The sequence below is a fragment of the Chiloscyllium plagiosum genome, chromosome 26, assembly GCF_004010195.1.
Source record: "Chiloscyllium plagiosum isolate BGI_BamShark_2017 chromosome 26, ASM401019v2, whole genome shotgun sequence".
NCBI lineage: Eukaryota > Metazoa > Chordata > Chondrichthyes > Orectolobiformes > Hemiscylliidae > Chiloscyllium > Chiloscyllium plagiosum.
This window is the reverse complement of record NC_057735.1, coordinates 5,937,253-5,949,433: the sequence shown is the minus strand read 5'-3', so window position 1 is coordinate 5,949,433 and position 12,181 is coordinate 5,937,253. Positions and strand designations below refer to the sequence as shown.

The window sequence follows — 12,181 nt, the reverse complement described above, 5'->3', positions numbered from 1 at the left end:
GAAAAATATTTATTTAGTGCTTCCCCTATCTCCTCTGACTCCACACACAATTTCCCACTATTATCCTTGATTGGCCCTAATTTAACTCTCGTCATTCTTTTATACCTGACATACCTATGGAAAGCCTTAGGGTTAACCCTAAGGGTTAACTTCTCATGTCTCCTCCTGGCTCTTCTAAGCTCTCTTTTTAGGTCTTTCCTGACTTCCTTGTAACCCTTAAGCACCCTGAGTTTTCACATTTTGTCCTAACATAAGCCTTCTTCTTCTTCTTTTTGACCAGGGATTCCACTTCCTTAGTAAACCACGGCTCACGCATTTTATATCTTCCTCCCAGCCTGACAGGTACATACTTATCTAAGGCACACAGGAGCTTTTCCTTGAATAAACTCCACATTTTTAATGTGCTCATCCTCTGCAGTTTCCTTCCCATTCTATGCTTCCTAAATCTTTCCTAATTGCATCGTAATTTCCCTTCCCCCAGCTGTAACTCCCCCAGTTGCTCAATGGAGTACACCTATCCCTTTCCATCACTAAAGTAAACCTGACAGAATTGTGATCGCTGTCTCCAAAGTGCTCACCTACTTCCAAATCTAACACCTGGCCAGGCTAGTTACCCAGTACTAAATCAAAAGTGGCTTTGCCCCTTGTAGGCCTGTCTACATACTGTGTCAGGAAGCCCTCCTGTACACACAGGACAAAAACTGACCCATCTATAGTACTCGTACTGTAGTGATCCCAGTCAATATTTGGATAGTTGAAGTCGCCCATGACAACTATCCTGTCTCTCTCACTCCTATCAAGAATCATCTTTGCTATCCTTTCCTCTACATCTCTGGGACTATTCGGAGGCCTGTAGAAAACTCCCAGCATTGTGACTTCTCCTTTCCTGTTTCTAACCTCATCCCATACTACCTCAGTTAACAAGTCCCCAAACTTCCTTTCTACAACTGTAATATTGTCCCTGATCAACAATGCCACACCTCCCCTTCTTTTACCATCTTCTCTGATCTTATTGAAACATCCAAATCCTGGAACCTGCAACAGCCATTTCTGTCCTTGCTCTATCCACGTCTCCGTAATGGCCACAATATCGAAGTCCCAGGTACCAACCCACGCTGCCAGTTTATCTTCCAGAATTTCCTCTAGCTGCTCAGAGTCATCCTTGGACCCCAGCAACTGGGAGGCAAAATATTATCAGAGTCTCATTTGTAGGAACATAATAGTTTATCACAGATTCCTCCTCTCCCATAAGGCAGTGCCAAACAATGCAATTAATTTGGCTGTTGCTACTTTCTTTGGAGAGACCATTCCTGCACAATGCACTTTTAGGCAGACTGCTTCACTGCATGCAGCTGCAGGACACTTCCCCGGCTGCTTCACTGTGATGCTAATTGCCAGACACTCTCCTCAGACTCCTTCACTGTAATGCTTACTGTGGGACACACTTCCTGGAGTGCTCCTTTAACAATATTAAAAAGTGTAGAATGTGTGTGTTGGAAATTCACTTTCTCTTTCTATTTTACAGAAATGAAAACAATTCAGAAGTTCTTCATTGCCGTAAATCATTTTGGGATATCCTGAGGCCAAGAAAGACACCAAAGGTGGTGGACCAGTCTCCATTGTATAACAGGGAATTCAAGTTTTGACTCCATACTGATTCCAGAGCTTCAACGTGGTATCTTGGTATTCCATGGATATTTGTGACTATGTTGGGCATTTTCACAGAAAGGAAAGAAAAATTATAACAAACTTATCTTTAGAAATGCCATACTGGCATTGAGACCCTGGTGTCCATGTGCCAGCTCTGTGATCATGCAGTTAAAAATCAACCTTTTTCCATAGAAAGTCAGGAAAACATTGTTTTGGATCTACTTTCTGCAGCATAGACAAGAAAGCTAAAATGTAGAAAACACTGAAGAGGGGTGGGGTCATTTGTCCTGAAACATTAACTCTACTTTCTCTCCACAGATGCTGCTGAACCTCCGAAGTTTCTCCAACAACTTGTTTTTATTTCTGATTTCCAGCATCCACAGTTCTTTGGGGTTTTTTTTGTAGAATAAACTGGCTGATTCTGAGCGCCTGACTAGAATTAAGTGTTAAATAAAAGAGTGTCTTAGCAATACTCTTAAAAATGGGTGAGCTGTTCATTTCTCCACCAGTCCTAAAATTCCAGCTTCAACAACACTGCAGCACTCAATAGCATCCGGGCCAACTTGTTTAATTTGCAACCCATGTTAAAAATTCACCCCCTGTGACATTGATGTACAGTGGAAGCACTGCAGACCATAAGCAAGTTGTAGTAAAGCAATTTACCAAGCATCCTTCAACAGTATCTTCCAAACCCAGGAACTCTACTAATAAGAACAACGCCAGCAGATACATGGGAACATATTACCCTCAGAACCTCTCCAATCCATATAGTTCTAATTCAGAATGATGTATTGCCATTCCTTCACTGGTGTTGGGTCAAATCTTGAAAGTCTATTTGTACCATCACATTATACCTACACCACACAAACTTTAGTGGTTCAAGAAGGCAACTCACCAGCACCTTGGAGGTCAACTAGGAATCTGGCCCAGACAGCAACACCAACATTGTGTGAACAACACATAACGACAGTAAAGTCATCACAGTCCCAAAGGACCACAAGGCTGCTCTTTTATTAGAGGGACATGACTGGTAGTGGTTTGAGGAGGAGAAAGTGAGGACTGCAGATGCTGGAGATCAGAGTCAAGAATATGGTGCTGGAAAAGGATAGGAGGCCAGGCAGCATCCAAGAAACAGGCGAATCGACATTTCGAGCAAGAATCCAACATAAGGAAAGAGACTTGTGCGCTGAGGGTTGGAGAGATAGGGGGGGGGGGAAATGAGGAAATTGCTGAAGTCCACATTGATGCTGTGTGGTTGGAGGGTCCCAAGGTGGAAGATGAGGCGTTCTTCCTCCAGGCGTTGGGTGATTAGGGTGTGGCGATGGTGGAGGCCCAAGACCTGCATGGCCTTGGCAGAGTGGGAGGCAGAGTTGAAGTGTTTGGCCATAGGGTGGTGCGGTTGGTTGGTGCAGGCATCCTGAAGATGTTCTTCAAAGCAGTCCCCAATGTAGAGATCGCATCAGGAACAACAGGTACAGTAAGTGACATATGTGAAAGTGCAGGTTAAACTCTAATGGATGTGGAAGGCTCCTTTGGGGCCTCGGACAGAGGTGAGGGAACAGTTTTTGCACTTCATGCGGTGGCAGAGGAAGGTCGGTTGGTGGGTGGCATGGACCTGACAAGAGAGTCATGGAGGGAATGGTCTTTACGGAAAGCGATGGGATGGGGAGGGCAATATATCTCTGGTAGTGGGGTCCATTTGTAGGTGACAGAAATGGTGGAGGGTGATGCGATATATTTGGAGGTTGGTGGAGTGGAAGGTGAGGACCGGGGGTATCTGTCCCTGTCGTGGTTGGAGGGTGGAGTTCGAGGGCAGAGGTGTGGGAAGTGGGTATGATGCACTGGAGGGCATCATCGACCACGTGGGAGGGGATCTTGCAGTCTTTGAAGGAGGCGGCCATCTGGTGTGTTCTGTGATGGAATGATCCTCCTGGGAGCAGATGTAGCGGAGATGGAGGAATTAGGAGGAATAAGGGATAGCATTTTTACAGGAGGCAGGGTTGGAGGAGGTGTAGTCCAGCTGTGGGAGTCGGATGGGTTTGTCGAAGATGACAGTGTTGAATTGGTCACCATTGATGGAGATGGAGAGGTCCAGGAAGGGGAGGAAGTTGTCTGAGATGGTCCAGGTGAATTTAAGGTTGGGTTGGAATGTGTTGTAGTTGCTGAACTGTTCAGCCTCCGTGTGGGAGCATGAGGTGGCACTGATACAGTCAATGTAGCGAAGGAAAAAGCTGGGGAATGGTGCCGGTGTAACTGCGGAAGATGGACTGTCCCATGTAACCGACAAAGAGACAAGCATAGCTGGGGCCCATGCAGATGCCCATGGCTACCCCTTTCGCCTGGAAGAAGTGGGAGGATTCAAAATGAGAAACTGAGGGGGAGGACTAGTTCAGCCAAATGAATGAGTGTGTCAGTGGAGGGGTACTGGTGGGGATGCCAGGAGAGGAAGAAATAATAGTGGTTTAACCTCAGATGAGTTGAAAAGGTAGGACCATTGGTCTGAGAACTGAACTCACAATGTAGATGTCTCAACATATCGCAAATCAGTCTTGCAGCCAAATGTGCTAACTTACCTCCAAATAACTCTACAAGATGTGAAATAGAATCATAAAAATCTACAACACAGAAGGAGCAATTCTGCAGCAGTTTCTGTGCTGGATTTCTTAAAAGAGTAGGTTGCTTAATTTTAGTCCAAAATTGCTCCCTCAAAATTAGCATAATCACAAAATAAGATAGCATGCAATATCTTTTTTTAAGCAATACCTTTCGGTGTCTGCTCTCTGCAGCAGCCAACTGGGATACCATTCGTTCCTGCATCTTCTTGCATTGTGTCATTACCACTTTGAGCACAGATAGTGGGTTGGTGCACACAGGCTGCTTGTCTCCACAGTTTCCACCCCTGATTGACTCAGAATCCCTTTGTAGAGCAAGGAATGGGTCACTGATGTCATATTTTCCATAGCGCTCTTGGATGAAACGATCTCTGTGCTGAGCCTGTAATAAAACCCAGGGGTTTTTAGAACATAAAATACTAGTTTGATCCTTAATTTAATCCTATTTCAAATGAACATATGCCACCAGATTAATTTGAAAAATAACATTCAAAGGTAAACATAAAAATCAAGGAGGAATCTGCTGTCTGCCTTTTCCAAGAATATCTATACCAGCCTCAACACTTCCCCCCCCCCCCCCCCCCCACCCTACACTGTCCACCTCCACTTTATTCGCAAGTTTCCATTTTCCCAGGCAATAGAGGGAAACTAGATGGCGACAGTCACAACAAGCGTAAGTAAATATCAGTGGGCTGCAACTTGCTGGTTAGCCAGTATTTCCAACACCTCAGAGTACTCTTCGTGGGTACTGACTGCCTCCCCAGCTCACTGCTCCAAAGCACCAGTCTCAGCACATCACAATGGCACATTTCAAACTCTCATACAATAGTTCACCATGTTAATACTGCAGTTTGGAGCTCATTGACATGTCTGCATGGGAGGAACAGGAACATGTCATGCGTGAGAACAAGTGTATCTCAGGGCTCCTAGCTTGCTTTCTTTGCATTCACTGACTGTACCTATTTACATGCTCACGGCATTTCTGCTTTCCCTTGCCTTTTATGCAGACACAAAGCCAGCCAGACTGTGACGTTTGCCAAAAATGATCATTTAAGGGAGTGGACTTGTAATGTATGGTACCGTGCTACATCAAAATGTCAGACTTGCACCATGTGCCAACAGCTTACACATCAAGCACAGTGCACTTCAACCAAGTGGCCATATACATATGTCGAAGGGGAATAGCCTTCTGTTAAGGTGAAGCGAATCATCAGGGTGTTGCCACAGTTAGTCAAAGGTTTAGTCTCTCAGTCCCGAAGATGGCCAGTGGCCCATTTACCGAGATCACGTTTAGGGTTTCCCTATCATTACAGTCCAAGGAATGGGCCATGGTGTGTCTTGCAACGAGGTCCAGGGCAACAAGTCCAGATATTAACAGCAGGTCACTTGAGGAGATGCAAACAGATCTGTCAAGGGCCTGGTCACTCATCTGTCAAGGTTGTCCTTCTAAGTCAGCTGGTGGGGGCAATGGCCAGAGTCAGTCCTGGGGCATTTGTGCACGAAGGGGATGGATTTTACTGAGGCAATTGCTGTGACGGGCAAGTCATAGAGTCATCGAGGTGTATAGTATGGAAACAGACCCTTCGGCCCAACATTTTTCAGTTTTTACAATTTAAATTGGTCCTGCTTGCCTGCTTTTCATCCATATCCCTCCATACCTATGCCATCCATGTACCACGTGTACCTTAAATGACAAAATTGTGCTTGCTTCCGCTACTTGTAGTCTGTTCCAGACACTCACCATGTCAATTATGGGGATTGGAGGCAGCACACGTGAAGGCAGTCGTGTAGTGGTAATGCCACTGAACTAGCAATTTGGAACCCCTGGTTAATGTTCTCATAGAGTCATAGAGGTGTACGCATGGAAACAGACCATTCAGTCCAACCTGTCCATGCCGACCAGATATCCCAACACAATCTAGTCCCACCTGCCAGCACCCGTCCCATAACCCTCCAAACCCTTCCTATTCATATACCCATCCAAATGCCACTTAAATGTTGCAATTGTACCAGCCTCCACCACATCCTCTGGCAGCTCATTCCATACGCGTACCACCCTGTGTGTGAAAAGGTTGCCCCTTAGGTCTCTTTTATATCTTTCCTTCTGTGGACGTGTACTTGAATCTCACCGTGGCAGATGGTAAAATTTGAATTTAATAAAAATATCTGGAAGGACAAGCAGGCCTAATGGCCAACATGTAACCACTGTTTATTGATATATCAAAGATGTTACCAATTCAACTTGTGCATCCTGCTCCTCTGTGACAAGGTCTGCGCTGCAGCTTGGGTAGTAGGGTTTGCTAACACAGCTGGCTTCTTCCAGGTTAAATTCTGCACACACTGTGCACTGACAGTGCTATATTATAAGACGGCTTACTTTGTTAACAGAAAAGGGCTCCATTCAGTCAAGTCATCTGTGATCATCAGTATCAAAACTTAGAGGTCCGTGCCTCAGTACTCTGGAAGCTGCCACAATACCTACATCTTTGATAGCTTTCAGATTCCTAGTTCATTTTAAAGCCGGATGCCTTACACTATAGTTTCTGGGAAACAACTCAAATCTTGCAATCCTTTACTAAGGTGAGTGTAGACACAAGGCAGTTTATTCTTCCATCAAGGCCATTGTGGAACGTATGATAAGCTTCCCGAAAGTGAGATTAATGATGCTTGAAATGATTTGGGGGAACCTTACACATTCTAGGCAAAGGGTGCCACGGGATCTTTGCATGTCAGGTGCTGCATAATTAGAGCAGGCAGAGAGGGGATGTGATGAATGCTGAAGAGCTGGAAGAATGGTCGCAATCTTCTGAAGAGAAAGGTCAGGACATTGACTGTGAGGAACATTGCTTTTACCATGATAGAGCACTGCAGTGGCAGGTGTAACAAGTCAGGCAGCACTTAATTGACACTTGCTTTCATCAGATTCGAGTTGGTTGAAGTCATCATTCATTGATTGATAGTCCCAGAAGTAAATGTGGTTCTTTTTTGTTTGTTCTTCCTTTTTTTTATATAAAAAAAAAGGTTTTACATATATTCCTCAATTGCAAGTATTATCTCAAATCCTATCATTATCAGGGGAGTTGAATCAGAAATAAATAGGTCCAAATTTGCACCATGTTTCATTTTTAGTTTAAACTATTTGATTCCTACAGAGTACAAGTCACGATTCCTACATCAAAAAAATCTCGGGGCCAGCTGTTTCTTGGATAAAGGATACTTTTGGTTTTCAGATAGGTCTAACTACTTACAGATCAGTTCATGTCCCTTTGGTCAAAACTTGACTTGGCCCGAACCTGCCCGAATGTAGCTGAAAATGAAACTACTTTCAAAAAGACCTGAACAGACCCTTTAGGTAACCGGGTTCAGGCCTTTAGGAAGAACGGCTTCACCTTTTAGATCCATTGGAGTGTATCTGAGGCGAGTGAAGATTTTTTCTCCTAAAAGGGCCAGAAATCTGTTTTGACAGGTCTGTTGGGGTCTGCTTTCGAAAAGGCCTTCAAGTTTTCAACGTCTTTTCAATTTTTGAACATGCAAATAAATGATAACCAACCTGTATTTGTTCCCAACATATACAGAATTTTAATTTGTGCATGTAGTCACCATCTAAAATTCTCAGCCAAGTTTCCTCACTGCTTTCTCCCCACTACTTGTTGCAATCAGAATCACCACTGGAATTCTGATGGCACCTATGTTACTTATTCACCCCAAAACAATTAAAATACCATTCAGCAGACTTCTAATAATGGCAGTTCCTATCTGGTTGGGCTAGTGTCATATTCATTATATTTATATTACATAATTGTGGATCGGCATTACCTGCCAATGTTGTACATGGAGCACACTTTGTTGGCTTTAATTATTAAAAATGCTAAATATTGCAGTCACTACAAATCTAGATATAGAAAACACTTGTAACACTTGGCATGTTTCTGGGGAAGAGAAGAGGGGTTTGGGGTCAAATCTTTGTTGAAACTGATTTAGATCATTCTGATGACAAGCTTGTCATTTCAGAGGACAATGTGAGCATTTGGTATTCTGTTGTTGCCAATTTATTTGGTCAAGGTGTGCTGAGTGTTTAAACTTACTTAGCACAGGGATAGCAAATGCACAAAAGATGTGGTTCCTAGTGCTGCAGCAACTGCTCCACAATATTGAGGAGCAATTTTCACAGTACCCAGTTATAGCTCTGCAGTAAATGTCTAAATGATGAAAAGATAAACAGCAGATTCTACACAACACATTTATTCCTGATGAAGGGCTTTTGCCCAAAACATCGATTTTCCTGTTCCTCGGATGCTGACTGACCTGCTGTGCTTTTCCAGCACTACTCTAATCTTGACAACAGATTTATGCCAATAATTCCAAACATTCAGCACTTTGCATGTGTAGAATTGTTAGATGGTGCTGAAGTGGAAAAAAAATCCTAAAAGTTTAAGCAATGCTTTATAAAGTAATAGCTACTGGAATTCGATAATGGTTAAGGCTTTTTAAAAAATGCATTCTTTCATCAGCCAAACTTAAAAACATCGTAACATTCCAGGTCAAACAAAATCCATACAAATTCCGATGGGCACAATTACAGAGCCATAAATAATGAAGGAAAGCTAATGAGCCAGAAATTTGCACTTCATAGTGAATTTCAGCCAGCAACAAACATTTTCACTCTAGCTCATAACCACCTGGAATACTGATCCCATTGGGGGAATAAATTGCAATTACAGTCAGTGGTCATCAACCAACCAACTTGTTCTTCCTACTGCATGCATCACAATTGAGGCAACTTTTCCAAATCCCCCATTCTGAATGCTAGCTTTTATGTTTAAATAAAAATAGTAAGAGAAAGCGCAAACAAATATCGAAAATGCTGCAAAAGCTCTGCCAGTCTGGCAGCATTTGTGGAGAAAGACATACAGTCAACACTTCAAATCTGGTATGGCTTATCTTCAAAACTTCTGAAGAAGTCATACCAAACTCAAAACATTAACTCTTGTTTCTCTCTCTGCACATGCTGCCAAATCTGCTGCGTCTGTTTCAGATTTCCAGCATCTGTAGTATTTTTCTTTAATAACTGATTAAAGCATAGAATTTTACAGTATAGGAGGCAGCTATTTGGCTCATTGTGTCTGTACGACTCCCCAAAAGATCTACCCAGCCAGTCCCATTCTCCAGCTTTAACTCGGTGGTTCTCCAAATTCATCACTTTCAAATATATATCCAATTTCATTTAGAACCTACAAGTGCCATCGTTAGATCTATAGGGTATCCTCTACAACTTACCATCAAATATTATTGATAGTGAAGCTAAATCAAAAGGAGGATATATTTTATTAACATTCATAGAAACAATCTATTTGTTTCAACTTTCAAAGAAAATGCATATAGGCATGAACTCTAATGTCATTGCCCTTATTCCAATTAATGTAACTACAAGGACAAGAGAAAATATGAAAATGAGAAAAACTGCAAATCATGATTTTCATTTGTTCACCTTTCAGAGTCAGTAGCAAGTGATCTTGCATAGGAAATATTTGGTTTAGGCAGGGAATGTGTTTTCCATAATGGATTTTTAGGATCATTCCAAGCAGCGCAGAATTCTGAAGCATTCAGCCTATTCTCATTCTTTCCAACAACATGCGCTCATAATCAAAATGATGCACTTCAATATAAATTGCTGAACCATGCATAACATATTTTTTCAGTTATCTGATGCTTAATGCCAAGGAATTCAGCTTACTTGATGCCAAGCATCTTCCAGACTTAGCATGTTTAATTTGATGTCTAATAGATCTTATATTCAATTAAATCAGTGAATAAATTAATCAATAGACTGAGATACAAATTAGCACTACTTTTACTTAGACAATACAGAAATCCAGATTTCCTGTCTAGTGAGTTATGCATTTATGGCAAAATATCAGCAGCAACCACAGAAAAAGGGCAGGCATGAATTGTTCTTTGTTGAGAATATTTGCGTGGCATTGAACTAAAGCCAACTTGTCACTTCCTTCACGTTGAGGTTCTGTCATAAATCTATCCTGCTTTCATCAAGATTCATCATTTTCTTTTTACTGAAGATTCTGGTGGCGCTAAATCTAGCATAAAAACAAATATAATAGTCTTGCAGTTTAAAAAAAGTAACAAATCTTCATTTGCATTGCTAGTACGAACTTAAAAGATTTTTTTTAGATTCGATTCCCTATAGTGTGGAAACAGGCCCTTCGGCCCAACAAGTCCACACCGACCCTCCAGAGAGCAACCCACCCAGACACATTCCCCTAACTAATGCACCGAACACTACGGGCAATTTAGTATGGCCAATTCACCTAACCTGCACATCTTTGGACTGTGGGAGGAAACCGGAGCACCTGGAGGAAACCCACGCAGACACGGGGAGAATGTGCAAAGTCCACACAGGCAGTTGCCCAAGGCAGGAATTGAACCCGGGTCCCTGGCACGATGAGGCAGCAGTGCTAACCACTGAGCCACCATGCCGCCCCGAAGGAAGGCATTATTTTGCAAGAAACATTACATCACCTAAAACACAATAGTCAGAACTTAATGGAGTCTAACAAAGTAAGCATGATAACAGGTAAGCGCCAAATTGGGAAACCTCTAGTTGAGGTACTAAATTCTGACCAATTTATTATTGAACTGAAGTGCAGGAGAACCCAACTGCACATTTCTAAGGATGGAAAATCCAACTGATATCACCCAAAAAAAAAAATCAAAATTGAGCCAGTTCGTAAATGGATGAATTATGTACTTTCCAAGGTTTTGACTTAATATTTGCTGCTTTTGCTATTTCAAGTCAGAACTAAGTGATTCCACAAATAATGTTGTAGATAGAGTAAAAGCTGAGTGAATATGAGCAGTTAGCAGGTTTAAGTTAAAAAACAGAACCAAATAGTTGTTAATCTCCAGATTATGACCTAGGCCACAAGCTGATTGGCACAACGTCAACATGAGTAAAGAGGTAAACAAAGGGCTGACAAGATTGCTGGGGGAGAAATGTGTTTGTATTTATAGGACATTTCCCACTTGGAGAAGGAGGGAGCTATTTCGATGGGATGGGATATGCACATATGAATGCGTCTGCATGTGCGCGCGCGCTTATGTACGGATATATTATATATATAAATAAAGGACACAACCATATGAAGGGGGCAGTCAGTGCAGGACGGAAGATGTTCTACTTAAATTTGCAGACTATACGAAACAAAATAAATGAACTTGTAAAGTAGATTTGAAATTGTTGGATATGATATTATAGGCATCTTGAGGCATGCTATACCAGGAATCTGGATTGGGAATCCAATATCCAAGGTTCTATGCCCTTTTGAAAGGGCAGAGACAAAAAAAACTGCAGATGCTGGAATCCAAAGTAGACAGGTGGAAGCTGGAAGAACGCAGCAAATCAGGCTGCATCAGGAGGTGGAGACGTCGACATTTCAGATGCTGAAGGGTTATAATTGAAATGTCACCTTCTCCACATCCTGATGGTACCTGGCTTGCTATTGAAAGGGCAGGCAGATGGGATGGGTTGCCCTGTAAAATGAAAACAAAAATAGACAGCGAGAACCAATATAGGGTTGGAAGGTGCATTTATCTCTCCACTCCCGAGGCTTCCAGCCTCATTCCTGAAGAAGGGCTGTCGCCCGAAACGTCGATCCTCCTGCTCCTTGGATGCTGCATGACGTGCTGTGCTTTTTCAGCTCCACACTCTCGACTCTGCGGCCTTTCCGTGGAGCCGCAGAAAAGGGAGGAGATACTAAATGAGTATTTTGCATCAGTATTTACTGTGGAAAAGGATATGGAAGATATAGACTGTAGGGAAATAGATGGTGACATCTTGCAAAATGTCCAGATTACAGAGAAGGAAGTGCTGGATGTCTTGAAACGGTTAAAAGTGGATAAATCCC

The 12,181-nt window shown here is 42.5% G+C and overlaps 1 protein-coding gene across 3 annotated transcripts in view; it reads right to left on the bottom strand.

The window, feature by feature from the left end:
• Window positions 1-12,181, bottom strand: part of cttnbp2nlb (CTTNBP2 N-terminal like b) — a 130,315-nt gene that overhangs the window by 47,788 nt on the left and 70,346 nt on the right. For all 3 annotated transcript variants that reach the window (XR_006315474.1, XM_043716376.1, XM_043716377.1), the window contains exon 3: window positions 4,414-4,644. Coding sequence is in view for 2 of the 3 variants with exons in the window: in XM_043716376.1 (XP_043572311.1) it covers window positions 4,414-4,644 (231 nt within the window). In the remaining variant the exon portion in view is untranslated. The remainder of the gene's footprint in view (window positions 1-4,413; window positions 4,645-12,181) is intronic.